The 15381-nt window shown below is 48.0% G+C and overlaps 1 protein-coding gene across 3 annotated transcripts in view; it reads left to right on the forward strand.

Annotated features, from left to right (window-relative positions):
* Positions 1 to 8161: 8161 nt before the first annotated feature.
* Positions 8162 to 15381, forward strand: part of CACNA2D2 (calcium voltage-gated channel auxiliary subunit alpha2delta 2) — a 587011-nt gene continuing 579791 nt past the window's right edge. For all 3 annotated transcript variants that reach the window (XM_073352554.1, XM_073352555.1, XM_073352560.1), the window contains exon 1: positions 8162 to 8330. In XM_073352554.1, coding sequence (XP_073208655.1) covers positions 8221 to 8330 — 110 coding nt within the window. In that variant the 5' untranslated portion in view covers positions 8162 to 8220. The remainder of the gene's footprint in view (positions 8331 to 15381) is intronic.

The following is a 15381-nucleotide window of genomic DNA, read 5'->3' on the forward strand; positions in this document are numbered from 1 at the left end:
AAACATTGATATTAGTCAAAATTATGTTTTAAACATTGATTTCTGCCAAGTCTATATATAATTCTTCCAACCAGGTATCTGTTTGTATTCCATTTGGCATTTGAACATAGTACTGAAATGCTGACAGTGTTGCTGTGGGTATGTAATATCTAGCTGACTCATGGGTGTTTTTGTGCTAGAATTTGGATCCTTGTGAAAAGAACACTTTTTGGGGAGGGGTTTACAACACATGGGGAGTGTTTAAACAGTTGCTCTTTGGGTCCAGACTTGAGCCCTCAGTTTTTACAGCGTGCTTTGTTCCATCTTTCCTGCTGAATAATACTGCCCTTAGCCATTTCACAAACTGAAACATACAATAATCACTTATTTTTCATACATTTTAAGGCCAGAAGAGACCATTAGATGACCTAGCCTGACCTCTATTTAATAGAGGCCAGAGATTTATCTTTGTATTGAGCTCAATAAAAACTGAACGGCAACACTGCCAGCCGCCACTGAGAGCAGGGGCTCAAGGGGCTCACGGTGCTGCATGAAGCTAAAAATCATCTGGGGGCTGGACAGAATCATCTTGTGGGCCAGATCCAGCCCATGGGCCATCAGTTGGACCAGCCTGAGTTCTAAGCGATCATCTACCTAACTGGAAAGAACGTTATTAGGAATGGCAGAAGTTTTGCTGAAAGACCAGGAAACCAGTGGATAACCTGGCTCTTCCCAAGCGTCATACCAGAAATGATATGGCGCATAAGAAGAAATAGGGCAAGCACATATATTCTGAATAAAAGCAAAGAGAGTGGCAGCATTCTGCGTCAAGTGCAGGAGCACGTGTCTGTGAAAACAATTTAAAATGAGCAAGTTCTCTTCATGCCTGGGGCCAAATTCTTCTCTGGTGCCATTCCTTTTGAAGTCAGTAAAGCTACACCATGAATGAAGCTGGCCCCTTGGTTTCTAAAGACGTTATATGTACTGTTTCCTGTTAGTTAAGGAATTTAATGTCATCCAGTGAGTCTCCCAAATCCATGTCCCACCTCAGAATGCTAGATTTTGCATCTAAATAATTATGTAAGGGGACGGTTGTTGACAAATGTCAGCTTTCCCTTGCCTACTACCTTGCATCTCCCTAGGGCTAGAATAACTTTCCCTCGGTATTCAGAATAGCAGCTGTGTTAGTCTGTATTCGCAAAAAGAAAAGGAGTACTTGTGGCACCTTAGAGACTAACAAATTTATTTGAGCATAAGCTTTCATGAGCTACAGCTCACTTCATCAGATTCCGATGAAGTGAGCTGTAGCTCACGAAAGCTTATGCTCAAATAAATTTGTTAGTCTCTAAGGTGCCACAAGTACTCCTTTTCTTTTTCCCTCAGTAATTCCCCCCATGCAGAGGGCCAGCAGAGGCCTAGGTGCCACTCAGATCCCAATTAAACGCCCTAAATACCATGCAAGGGATGCCTCGTCATGCGCTGGGCCTCTGCACCAGGGCGAATTTCACCCTGAGTTATCCTGCAGTCTGCCGCTTTGAAATGTAGCATGAATATTTTTTATATTGTATAGCAGATATGGATAGCATACCTCCCATATCCTGCATGTCTGGGGAGGGGGAGGGATGGGGCCACTTTGGGGTCAAAGCAAGCCTTTGATTTGGATTACCATAAGTTTGGACAAAGAGGCCAGATGGCTCTCATGATATGAGCTCTCCAGCATTCCAGCAGAGGCCCTGAAGCATGTTGCTTCACTTCACAGGACTACATCTTGGGGCATCCTTTGTGTGAGCACCTGGGCTCTGTTTCTCTTGTGCTGTTCATGCTGGTGCCCCACAGGTACCTCTTTGCCTTCTTCACCACTGTTCTTACACTGTCCACTCCAGAAACTCTGCACATCGCTCTGCGGTGGATGTTATTTCCCTCTTGAACTCTGTTCAGACACACACTGGTTCTCCCTGACTTCTGGTAAACACAGCAGTTACTTCTAAGGTGCCACAAGTACTCCTGTTCTTTTTGCAGATACAGACTAACACGACTGCTGCTCTGAAACCTGACATTATTATGTTTCTATTAGCACTGAGTGCACTCTTTTTTCCCCTGTTCTGAAACACTAATATCTGGCATGAAACAGTCTCATACATCATCGGCCAAGAAGCTCAGGTTGAAGAACACTGGATAAGAAGAGTAAGCCTCTAAAGTCAGAATGTGTATTAGCTATTATCATCTGTTTACTCTTAATTACCTCCTACCCTTATTTATCTCACTTTAATGGTATGTCAGCCAGCATTTTCCATCCTCTCACTCAGGGGCTGAATCTAAAAGGAAGGTAGGCACCTATGTCAGTTACAGGCATGTTTTAGCCATGCAAAGCCAGATTCTACTTGGATTTACACAGGTATAAATCCAGGCAAACTCCATGGGATGACTTCAGATTTACACTGGTTTAGCTGAGTGCAGAATTATTAGCCCTTCTGTTTGTGAACCAGGTACCTCTTCCAACCTGCTCCAGAACAAAATCCTTACACTGGGCCATCCAAGGAGATTCTGGTCTCACTTCTGCTTGTAAAGCAAGAGTAACTCCATAACAGTGTCAAACCAGTATAACTGAGAAGGGAAAAGGCCCATTGTGGCTAATCCTGCCCAGAGTTGTCCACTGTGCCCAGAAGATGCATAATCCACTGGGATGGTGTAGATCACTCTCCCCTACCCCTTTGGAGCTGTGGTCCAACTATGCATGCTGGTACAGAGAGGGGACAGGGCCATGGGCCCTTTTGCATGATTTGCTAACCAGAGGCAGGGCCTATCTTGTAAATTTTAGCCTAGCCATTAGAGCACTCACCTGGGATGTGGGAGGCCAGGGTTCAATTCCCCCTCTCTTCCAGAGGGTGGGAGGGGATTTGACCAGGGGTTCTCCTAGCTCTCCTGAAAGTGCTCTAACCACAGAGCTATGGGATTTAATATGATGTGGGTCTGCATCAGTCTCTCCTGTTGAAGCTCTTCCATGGTGGATAACTAATGAAAGTGTGATTGGAGCTTGGAGACTGGACCCAGGATCTCCCACCCTCCAGGCAGGGGCCCTAACCAGTCTCACTTTCTCTCTGGCCCAACGACTCGTCCACCGTGAATAAATACTTAACTAGTCATTGGGGACAGAGAGAAGGAGACAGAATGAGAGTGACGGAGGCTACACCAGGCAGCGCTTGTTTGCTCAAGCAGACTATAAAAAGGCTTGAACATCTCTCACAGAGGCAGATGGAATTAGGGGCTGAGCAGGAGAAAACCCTAGGAACAGGGAAGGGAGGCGATGGCTTTAGGCTGAGATTTACACCAATGAATTCAATGGTACAAGAGACCTTGAGCATGTCTGCTTTGTTATGAGCAGGCTGGGAACACCCCGTTTTCACTTCCTCATCCTCTCACTCCCCTCTCCTGCTAGTCACCTTTCCCTTTCTTCCCCCATCCCTTCTCCTTAGCCTTCCTATACTCACTCCCTTTGGCGTCTTCCATTCCAGAAGCGGAAAGGTTGTAGAAGAGCCTTTTGTGCAGTAAAAAGCCCCTTTTCCTTCCACTACACCACTGTATTTTATAGCTCTGCTGCTGTCAAATACACCTCTTGATGCATTTGATCGCACACATACACACACACACACACCCCGCCAGGGATGGGACACTTCCTGTGACAGTGGCCTTCTTCTTTGGTCCATATTCTGGTGAAGTGGGGGTGGTTTCTCACTAGTTGCTGCCTGCATGGCATGGCTGCTTCTCACGCTGGGTCAATACAGGTGTATTGGGAAGGCACGTGCATGCATCCTAACAGATCCTAGGTGAGCAAGATATTGCAGAAACCCCCAAGGAAATGGAATTCCATCCCATCCCAATCGGACGGTAGGGAGCTGTGGCGAAAAACTGGCTCCGAGGAAGATCTCTGCTTCACTGACATTGTGTCACAGGGCTGTGGCTATCATGTGGTGAACTGTGCGGGGTCCAGAAAATGTTACAGCGCTGTGCTGCTACCTCCAATTCACGTGGGGAGAAAGTGCTGAGGTGTGCTTTGGGAACCAAAACTGACGTTTTGAAAACAGCGGCAGAGACTTTTTTGCTCACTGCAAATGAATTCAACATGGCAGCTGCATCCTAGTTTCGTGGAACTTCATGGTGCCTGGTGCCACTGTTCTTTTCAAGTGGCCGCATTGTACTCAGGTCCCAGCTGCAGGAAGTGTAAGGAACGTTGTAGCTACAGTGTCTGTTTGGCGGTGCTTAGCGCTTTCCAGGAGGGAGGGGGGAGGAGCGGGGAGCCACGTGCTCAGGGGAGGAGGCGGAGAAGAGGCGGGGCAGCTGCGGGGATTTGGAGAAGGGGCTGGAATAGGGGTGGGGGGGTGGGAAGAGGTGGGGCAGGGGCAGGGCCTTATGGAAGGGGTGGAGTGGGAGCGGTGCCAGGGGCAGCAGGGGTGTCAGTGATGCGGCCCTCAGGTCAATGTACTCATCCTCATGTGGCCCTCCTGGTGATTCAAGTTTGAGATCCCTGATCTAAGAGATGGACCCACGTCTCTTAGAATCATAGAAGATTAGGGTTGGAGGAGACCTTAGGAGGTCATCTCATCCAACCCCCTGCTCAAAGCAGGACCAACACCAACTAATCATCCCAGGCAGGGTTTGTCAAGCCGGGCCTTAAAAACCTCTAAGGATGGAGATTCCACCACCTCCCTAGGTAACCTGTTCCAGTGCTTCACCACCCTCCTAGTGACATAGTTTTTCCTAATATCCAACCTAGACCTCTTAAGGGAGCATTTGCTAGAGTCTAGCTTAAAAGCATTTCTGGATATCGATAATCTTGCAAATTTTCACTCTGTTTCTAAGGTTAAGTAAGAGAGAAAGCTGCTCTGGTACTCAGATTTCCCTGACCAAGGACAACCTAGATTTAGGCTATTGGGAGAAGATAGTGAGGAGTATTGGGATGACACTCATCTCTATATTTCCTTCTTGCCCATCCTGGATGGGGCAGTTGACTTGCTGTCCCAGTCTCTTGCTGGGGATGGGGTTTGGTTGAAGGCAAGCTGACTGTCACTCTCTCTAACTAAGACTGAGTTTCTGATGCAATCAGCCAGAAGCAATATTGCCAACCCCAAGTCTTAAAAAAAAATCTTAACCAAGACCCCCCCAAACCATGAGATTTAAAAAAATAATAATTTGAGGGTTCATTTTATTTATCTTCTGATGTTTGAGCCTTTAGCTTGCACTCAGATCATGCTTCCAAACTTTTATTCACAACCAGGAGAGCTAGACAGTTACTTTCTTAAAAATGAAAACAGAGATTCACTTGACTCCAGGAGCTGGGACTTTAAGAAAATCAAGACTCAAGACAGAACCTGCAGTGACAGAGGCTGGACTGCCTTTTGTTACAGAAATTCATAACCTTGGGTGCTGGTGAATCTAGTTAGGTGACATCAGAATTCCTTTGGTCATTCACACCCAGCCAAAATGATGAAACCATTTCTTTTAGACACGGAGACTGACTGTGATGGGGTGAAACCCCATCATGGGCTAGAGAGGGTTAAAGGCCAGTTTGTCACATGTGCTTCACTTGTGCCATAATTAATTAGTTACTTCTCAGCCAAAGGGGGTGGGACTAAGAAGGGTCAGGTGATAACTTAATGGCCACCTGGGCCTCTTAAAAGGCAGAGAGAGGACAGTCTTTGGGAGGAAGCTGTAGAGAGATGCTTATAAAGAGCTTGGAGCCAGGATCAGCAGGGGAGTATCCCCCAGGAGAATGCAGTCTGAGGGAGCCTGGGATCAGTACCAGAGATGAGGAGAAGACTCCAGAGTCCCCCTAGAAAGGGGATAGAGAACAGAGCCCTGAAGATGGACTGATTTGTTGGGCTTTTGGGCATTAGCTAAATCTTCTGTTGTGCTGAAAGGCAGTTGAACTAGATGCTTCTCAGCCAGGGGGCTGGATCCTGTGCACTCGGATGTGAGAACCCCTGCACAGGAAGCTCTGATAAGGGGTGCTATGGTGGTGAACCTTAACTGGTCATGCAGGAGCTCTGCCCTAGTGCACCAGACGTGTCCTGTTTCTGTAACATACTCTACATATTGCTCTACTGTAATGCCCATCAAACTGCAGCAAGTGCAGAATGCAGCAGCCTGCTGGTTTGGGGGACTCTCTTTTGGGATGCATGTTACATCGCAGCTGCACTAACTTTGTATTTATTTCTGGATGACATTGAAGGTGCAGGGTTTTAAACCCCAAATAAGTCGGGTGCCAGCTACCTCCAAGACCTGTGTGGTGTGATGTGATGTGACAGTTGAGACTGTCTTAGCATGTAAGATAGCGGCCCCACCTCCATTTTAACTGGGAGGGGGAATGGAGTGAGGGTGTTCTGTGGGGGACAGGTGTCCTCAGCCCTGCAATGTGCTTCCTGCTTTGGTTCTCCAAAGGTAGAATTTGTTGCCTTGTTGCTTTGCCTTGGCTTTTATTGGGGGGAGGGGAGAAGGTGAGTTGGGGTTTTAGAGAGCCCTGTTAGGGCCTCCCCAATCCTCCCAATTTGTTGGACACTACATTTTTGTTTTTACATTGTAAGTGCAGATGTGCCCCAAGCATGGGACAGATCTATTTAAAAAAAAAAAATCGTGTACAAACTAAATTACATTTTCCTGCCTACCAGAGGGGGTGTGCTAATCTTAAATTTTGCAGCCCAAATGGAAGGGACTAGAATGAGAGATTATTAGTAAGGGCCCTGTGAAATTGTGCACACATGTCCTGAGACGGTAGGAATGTAGGCCCTTGAGAAGTCAGGAGACCTCACTAGCCTCTGAGGAAATATCTTTGAGCAGATGGGTTTCTGTAGTGGGGTAAAATTAAATCATCTCCATTTCCTCTCTCGGGCAAATAGGGACAGTTCTCCCCACCCCAGCAGGTGTAACTGGCCGCAGAGAGGTGGGTCTGATTTGCATTGGCATGGGGATTGGCACGGAAGTGGATGCACCAGCTGGAGTAGGGGGCTGGTTTCCAGGGGCCATAGCAATGGCACAGGCAAGGTGGATGCACCAGCTGGGGAGGAAGTGTGGTTTGCAGAAGGCCCTGGGGCTGGCACAGGCAGGGTGGATACACTGGTGGGGTTGGTTTCTAGGGGGTCCAGGGCTGGCACAGTCAGGGTGAATGCACCGGGGGTGGGGGATGGTTTGCAGGAGGCACAGCCTAGCCACAGGCAGGATGGATGGAGCATGGAGATGGTTTACAGGGGCACAGCTGCAGGCTCAGGCAGGGTGGTGGCAGAAGGGGGATGGCAGAGCTGGCTTGTAGGGGTACAAGGGCTGGCACAGGCAGGGTGAATGCACTGGAGGGGTGGGGGCTGGTTTCCAGAGGGCACAGGGGCTGGCACAGACAGGCTGCATTTGGGGGTGGGGGCTGGTTTGCAGGAGGGGTACAGGGGCTGGCACAGGGAGGGTGGATGCACCAGGGATGGTGAACAAGGGGGAGGCACAGAAGCTGGCACAGGCAGGGTGGATGCACTCGATTACGGGGGGCTGGTTTGCAGGGGGGATGGAGGGGGGATGCACCAAGGGATGGGGGCTACTTTGCAGAGGGGTACAGGAGGGGTGCATGCACCCAGGGACTGGGGGCTTGTTTGCAGGGGGCACTGGCAGGGTGGATGCACTGGAGGATGTGGGGGGCTGGTATACAGGGACGATGGAGGGGCTGGTGCAGGGGGATGGGGGGGATGGTTTGCAGAGGGCACAGGAGGGGTGGATGCACCGAGGGATTGGGGGGAGGTTGCAGCGGGGGCACGGCTTGGTGCGGTGGGGGGACACAGGTGGAGAGCAGGGACTGGCTGCGCCCTTTCGGGGCCGGGGCGCTCGGGCCGGGCCGGGCCGGGGCCGGGGCCGGGGCCGGGGCGCGCGGCGGCGGCGGGGCTGGGGGGAGCATGCGCGGCGGCGGGGCTGGGCTGGGCGCGTGCCGCCCGGCGATGGGGGGGCCGGGGGGAGAAGCGGCGAGGGGGGAGGAGGCTGAGCGCCTCGGCAGCCTATTTGAGGGAAAGGCTCCGTTTGGCTGGGCTCAGTGCTGCCGGCCGCCCCGCTGAGAACGGCCCGGCTCAGCGCACCCGCGGCGGGGTGGGCAGGCGGCGGGGGAGGAGGGGGCGCTCGGCCGCCCCGGGAGCGGGGGGGGAGGAGGAGGAGGAGGAAGGGGGCAGAGGTTGCTCGCCGCCGCCGCTCGCCCTTCCCCGCTGCATCTTTCATGGCAACATGGCGATGCCGGCGCAGCCCCGCCGCGCGGCTCCCCTCGGCCCGCTCCTGCTGCTCCTGCTGCTGGCCGCCCCCGCCGCCCACGGCTACAGCTTCCCGCAGCACTACACGTGAGTACCGGCCGGCACCCTGCCCCCCGGGCCTGCCCCTCGCTCGCTCCGGGCAAGGCGCGGGAGCGGGGGCTGGCGAGCGCCCGGGTCCGGCACCTTCCCCGCGCTGCCCCGTGGAGGAGCGGCGCGGGTCGGTGCCCGGGTCGGTGCCCGGGTGGCGTGGGCACAGGAGCGCCCCGGGTTTCAAGGAAGACGCCTCCGAAAGTGAGGTGTGGGGAGAGAGGGACTCGTGCTCGGACGGACAGGTGAAACTGAATTAACATAATGACCTGCAGCTCCTCCCTGGCAAACTCTCTCATACAGGCAGCGTGCGAAGGGATCGGGGGCAGCAGCAGCAGCAGCAGCAGCGATGGGCTTTGAGTATCGCACTGCACGCCCCTCGGTATTGCAAATGCGTGCCTACCTGGAGCGTGTATGCAGGAGCAAAGATTGCTCTGGATAGGTGATCAGGAGGTGACACTCCAGCAAGTTACTTCTTTTTAGGCAGTTCCTGTAGGCAGCCTTATTTTTATTTTCTTCTAATAATAAGTTTTTGAAATCTTTGGTGTGAAATCCTTCCGTCCCCCTCCCCCCAGTAAGGAAAATCGAAATAGATGGCAAGTTGCTGAAAAACTCAAACTTCACCAATGCCTGAAGGTTTGGGTTTTTTCTTTAATACAGTTATCTAAATGTTAATTTAGAGAGAGAGAGAGAGGAAGAAACAGAGATTGCTTTTCTGGTTTACAGGTGCACAGTACCGGCATCTGCAATCCAGGAGTGCCTGGTGGAGTTTAGTACAAACTAATAATAGATAGTTCCACAGCCACAGGCTATCAATCTGAGGATGTTCTCCCCCCAGCCTCCCCTGAACTCAGACAAATTGATTTTAGTCTAGTGAGACAAAATCAGAAAGCATATGATTTTCTGGGTGGAGGGTAAGGTAATAAAGGAAGGATGTAGAATTATATTTACAGTTGGAGTTGGAAATTTTTGCTCTCACTTGTTCATTCCACAATGTGATAGCTGCAAATCCTTCCGCAAATCCACCCCAAACCTTTCTGGAATGTGTTTTGAGACGCCACCATCTAAGTTATGAGATGTTAAGGGTTTGTACCACAAAACGACAAGAGCCAGGCTGTTCAGAGTAAAGGCTGATACCGTGTCCTTACGTTGTGCTTTTCTGAAGGTGGAGAAAGGTCTCAATGACATGGGTTAATAATGGCAGTCACCCTTAACTTTGTGCTTGCCTCCCCGGATATTTGTTGCTTTGAGTCACAATTTTTGTGGTTTTTAAGCATCAGATTTTTTTATATATATATTTTGATTTTTAGCGCATGCTTTTAAGGGAATATTTGATGAAAGACTTCTTGAAATTAATGTAACTTGCTGAAGGATCAAAATATTTTTGAATGCGTGTTTAGACTCATGTGTTTAGGTCTTCTAAAAAGGAAGCTTATTAACAGAATTATTTGAATTATTTATTTGGAATCAATCTGGTCTGTTGTGTTACTATACTAGCATTCCGTTCTAAAAGGCGTAGTTTGCTGTGTTATTTATTTAACATCCTACCCCATCATAGAGATGACTCCAGGGCTGTTATGGAGCTCATTGTAATCATCCTTCTGAGCCCACATGTTATTGACCTCTGATACTGAGCTGTTGGGATCCTTTTTGTCAATCTGGCTGTCAAACATGCACACATGTTCCTCAGAATAAAACCTTGAGAGGTGTCTGTTGCCGGGGTGTGTGGAATATGCCTGCACTGCATAAATAGCACATTTTTAGGGCCCGAACTTGCAACTACAACTCAAGTGAGTAATTCTTACTCATGCGAGAAGTCCCATTGAAGTCAATGGGCCTAATTGTGTTGTTAATCCTTCATCACACTAGTAAGGTTTGTAGGATTGGATCCTTACACTTCAAGATCTCAACAGTGTTTTTTGCATTCCCTCTCCCCAGATTCTGAATGTATCAGACCATATTACTTTCCAGATACCAGTTTTTAATTCAGTTAGGTTTTTTTTTATTATACATGTTTAAACAAGGATCTTAAATCAGGAGACATGTTTCTAGAGTAATATAATTTATTAAAAAAACAACAAAAAAACTTGCTTCCCTCTTCCACCCAAATTGATTAAGTAAGTATTATAAATTTGCTCCTGTCTGCTATGCTAGGTTTTAGCTCACAGCAATTTTTTTCCAGCTGTGTTAAACTGCTGGCAAAACAGTGCTTAGTATAAGGCATGTTTCATTAGCACCTTCGATAGAATGACAGTGTTACCAGAATGGGCCCAATCCTGCATTGAAATCAGTTGGAGTTTGATGTATGCCAGGAATGCAAAACTGGGCCCAGCAATGACAACATATGGTTCATAAGCTTTTATAAAGTGGAAGGTTTGGCCCTAAAAGGGGGTTGTGTGAGTGTGTGTGCCTTTGCTCACAGAGGGCAGAAAGCAATTCTGGTTTACGCTGCATCTGAAGAAGAAAAGTATTGGAACTGAGACCTCAGCCTGGCCTCTTACTGCTGTTATTTTATTCTCATTATGACCTGTTTTCTGAACCTGGGGGGAAAAAAAGAGGTCATGTGTGGGTATTGGATGATGATGAGGCACGATTGCTGGGCAGTAGGTTAATGCCCTGTAACATGTGGACTGTAATGCCTTATGTACGGTACTCTGGAGCTCTCAGGATTGTAATATCTGTCACTCAAGGAAAGAAATATTTAACAGAAGAAAACTGTTCCCGATCGTTACTGTTACACTCAGACTAAGCACCTTCTCCTGGCAGTTCCCCTTATTATAAGCCCCCCAGCACCTTTACCAGTCCAGCAATTGAAAAGAATTTAAACCTGTAACGCAGGTATAATTTTGGAGGATGCCTTTGGTTGAAACGAAACTGGATGCCATATTCTTCCAATTAAAAAACCATTTTTCTCTTCCATATAGCAACAAAGAACAATATTGAGTTTTTATGAGAAACACTGCTTATCTTTAGAGGTTTTCCATGTGAGTTGCTTAAGTTGTCTCCCTTTATCGGGTCCTCAAGAATGAGGCTGTTTTTGCAGACTCCCTAGAACTATTTCATTATGACCTAGGGCAGCATGTGCAATGATTAGAATATTTTCCTTTGGGGGGGGGGGGGGGGACCGTTAATTTTTTGAAAGTAGGAATCGCATTAATTGTCTCTAGTGGTTCTGGATATTGGTTTCTGGTTTTGTCTGTGGTAAATAGTCAGTGTTCCATATATTCTCTCTCCTCCTGGGTAACATGGTTTTAATCATCTTATGCTGAGCTAAGGAAGGCTCAGCTCAGCAGTTGTCCAAAGGGAAATTTCTCATTGAGATTTAGAAAGCAAAATCCCCAATTGAAACAGATCCATGCAAGCAGGCGTGTTGGGTGGTGTCCACTTGACCAACTGATTTCTTGTTATGGGTGGGCACGTATGTGTACGTCATGAACGAGATTAATAGCTCTGGTGGAAAAAAGGGCTGCTGGTTGATGCTGTTTTTTTTTTTCTTTTCTTTTCTTTTAAATACTTGGAGGCATCAGCTAGTTGGTGCTGGATTGCAGTGAGATCCCTGCAAAGGCGCAACAACTGCTGTATGCTTCCCTGATGGATTTGTCCTGATCATTGTTGGAATATAAAATGCATAGTCTCTATAAATGTTGACCACTTAGGGGACTGTTCTCCTGTTGGTGCCCATGCCGAACTCCTGTTGTTGGGAATTGCATGTGCATAACTGCTAGAGAATAGCCCATGTATAAATTATCAGTCCCTCACCCTGAAAGCAGAGCAAGCCCCCGCCTCGCTCCGTGAACCTGCCATTTATCACTTGGACTTGAAGGAAAGTTGCCATTGGCTAGAGAGCAGTGACCCATTTTTTTTCTTGTAGGACAGCATGTGTGTTTGGAACCATTTTACACCCCCCCACCCCATGGTGAGACGTGGCTGCTAAAGTCTCTTGCTGGGATATCCAAACAAATAACAAGATGTACTATCAGAGGAGAGGAGGGATGGCTTTTTAGTTGAGGGGCTGGGATTCAGAGAGGTGGGCTCATTTGTTGGCCCTGCCACCGTCGTTTCTCTATGAACTTGGGCAGCAGTCAAAAGTGGGCAGTGATATATATCTATTTTGAGATGTTTAATTTGAGACACCACAGGCCTCGTTATCTGGAGCACTGAGAGCTCCATCTGAGGTCAATGGAAGCTGCAGGTGTTCCAGAGGTTTTTAGGTTGCCTCAAAACTGGCCATTTTGGTAAGTTTGGGCATTAACCTCCTGATGTGCTTCAGTTCCCCATTCAGAAAACAGAGGTAATGATCCTCTTGGGGTGTTGTGAGGCACATAACCTCCATTAAGACCTGATTTTGTTGGCCCTTGCATTGTGATACAGCACAGGATGGAGAGGAAAGCCTCTTCTCACCCTTGAGCAGAGCTGTAAGAGCCTCTGGTGCCATTCACTAGAAAGGGAGCGGGGAGGAAATGGGACCATTGCTCTGCTCTTCCTCTGCAACAGCCTGCAGAGCAGGGTCGTCTGCCACCGGTGAATGACTAATGTCCAGCATGTCCACCTGCCCCTGTGAGAAACTGTGCCTGCCTGAGGTACGACCTACTGGGGTCTCCACAGAACTGGCCTGTTTGTGAGGCTTTCACGCACTGTGCAGAGTGCTGTTGGAGAAGGACCCAGACAGACTGAGTCCAAAACAAGCATTCATTTGCTATATTTCTCTCCGATGTTTGAAATCTCCTTTTCTTTCTCTCCCCCTCCTGGCCTTTCCCCAAACATCCCTTGCTCAGGGCTCATGTTTGAAACAGCTGCATGTGAGCCCTTGTTCCTGACAGTGAAGCCACTATGGGAACTATGTCAGTTGGCATGCGTGTCGTTTCTGACCTGACTCAGTGTTTAAGCTCATTCTGCAGGATCCCTCACTAATAAGGCCCAGTTTTTTCTCTTAATGATCCTCTATGTTCTTCATTTTCTCAGTTCTGTTCCCCCTCTCTACCACTTTAAAATGTTCTTTGCCACAGCCACATTCCTTCTGGCAGAGAGGAAGCCAGGAAGACCGTTCCCTCTGTGCTGCTAAGCGTCCCCCAGTATGGGTCACTCATGGGCAATATGATAATGAGGGGCATTTCTTGTTTATCGCCAATGGGTTAAATGCACCATGTGCCCTGCTTATGTGAACCCCCTTCATCATGGTGCCCCTGGCTTGCTTCTTTCAGCCCTGGAAAAGTTTTTGTTTTGTAGTTGTTTGTTTTAATTGTTAAGGACTTAGTTCTGGTCTTGAGTGTGTGAGGTTCCCACTTAAATCAGCAGGGACCCTCCTGAGCTCTGGAGGGTAGAATTCATCCCTCTGAGTACAAAACTAGGCCTAATCCAGAGGCTACATTCTGAGGAAACTGTTGTTTCTGTGCAAAACTCCCTTAAAATTCCAATGAAGAAGGTCAGCTGCAGGCTAAATGGGAACCTGGGAGTTTATCCTCAAGCAAGTCTATTGGCTTTGGGGCTTCAAATGTCAGCAGAGCGCCCTTGAGGGTCTAGTGCTGGAGTTTATATTTACAGTATAACACTGTACATGTACGATGGACAACCGCATTGTGTTTAAGTTGAAGAAATAGCCAAGTAGGATAGAATTTTTTTAAAACTCATTCTCAAACAAGAAGTACTTGAATTAAATACTCTGCTAGGAAGCACACTTGTCAGAACATTTAAATATGTGCTTTCCTGAGAACCCTGGGAAAGCAAAATGCATTCCCTTAGCAAATTTGTTTCCTCTATTGATGTCTGCAGTGGTTTGTTGTTGTAGATTTGCTCCTGAGTTCTGAGATATGCACTTTGGTTTGTTGTTGTAGGGGCTATACAGCACTGATAACCTGAATGGCATAGATTTCTTTGGGATGGGGTCATGGAGTTGGAAATGCACTAAACTGTTTTGAGGAAAGCACTTGGGCAGAATTACTCAACAACTTTGATAACCTCCCTATTGTTCTTTTGGTGAGTCCTTATTTCAACAATCTTTTAATGCTGGTCGATATCATTCGAGACTGGAAGATATTAGTCAGATGATAAATATACTGAGCGTTTTCCCAGAGTGAAGAATTGGTTCTTTTGTCTGTAATTCAGATGCCTGTTTATGTTCACTTCCAGATACGTGTATCAGTATGTTGTAGCCAGAGTGGTTGGAGTGAAGTGCTGGGGGGGGGCGGTGTTGGGATGCAGGGCAGGAGACCCAGGCATATGAATCTAAATCAGGCCAGAGAAACATTGTGTGGTATGTGGTTTCCATATCCTGTCATGCACTCCATTGCAAACCCTGGATCCTTTCCTGCAATTAGGAGTGTAAGCAGCTTCCTCTAAAGCTGCTTCTCAATGAGCTAATGGGGGCACAAAAGACCAATGCATGCTGGACTGTCTCCTGTGGGAGACTCTGAAGTTCCCAGCATCAACTGAGCTGGGGATTGAAGGGAGTGAGGGATGAGGCCTGATCCTGGCTCTTCTGCATGGTAATGCCCTATGTCAGCAATCAAATTGTTGGCCTGGGCACTTAATGGGGATATAAAACCTTCAATGACATGTAGCTGACTATGATAAAGCCTTGGGCACTGCAGCCAAAACAGAGTGGAATTTGTGTATATGTAATGAGCCAAATGCATTTGTAACTCCAGCAAAGTGAATGGAATTAAACCGAGGATGGATGGGGCCCAATGCATTTCTAGTGCGGATGTTTCTCAAGGTCTGTCAGATTTCTCATGTAGGAGTTCAGGGGGAGAATTTTGGGGAGCCCTCAGCTTCCGTTGACTTTTATTAACTGGCTGTAATGGAGTTCTACCGTATCTATATCTTTTCAGATAAGGAGTCAAACTCTACTTTCTGTGGGCTAGATTCCCCTCTCACTAGCAGCAGTGCAATCTGCAGTGACACCGCTGAAATTGGTGACTTCAGATTTACATTGGTGCTGTTGAAATCAGGGTCTGTCTTACTGTCCCCTGCCACATGGATGATTTTTTGGGGCGGGGTGCGGGGTTGTCCATTGTGAACTACCAGGTTTTGCCAATTAGCAAGTAAATGAACA

This window comes from Lepidochelys kempii, chromosome 7 (assembly GCF_965140265.1).
Source record: "Lepidochelys kempii isolate rLepKem1 chromosome 7, rLepKem1.hap2, whole genome shotgun sequence".
Classification (NCBI taxonomy): domain Eukaryota; kingdom Metazoa; phylum Chordata; order Testudines; family Cheloniidae; genus Lepidochelys; species Lepidochelys kempii.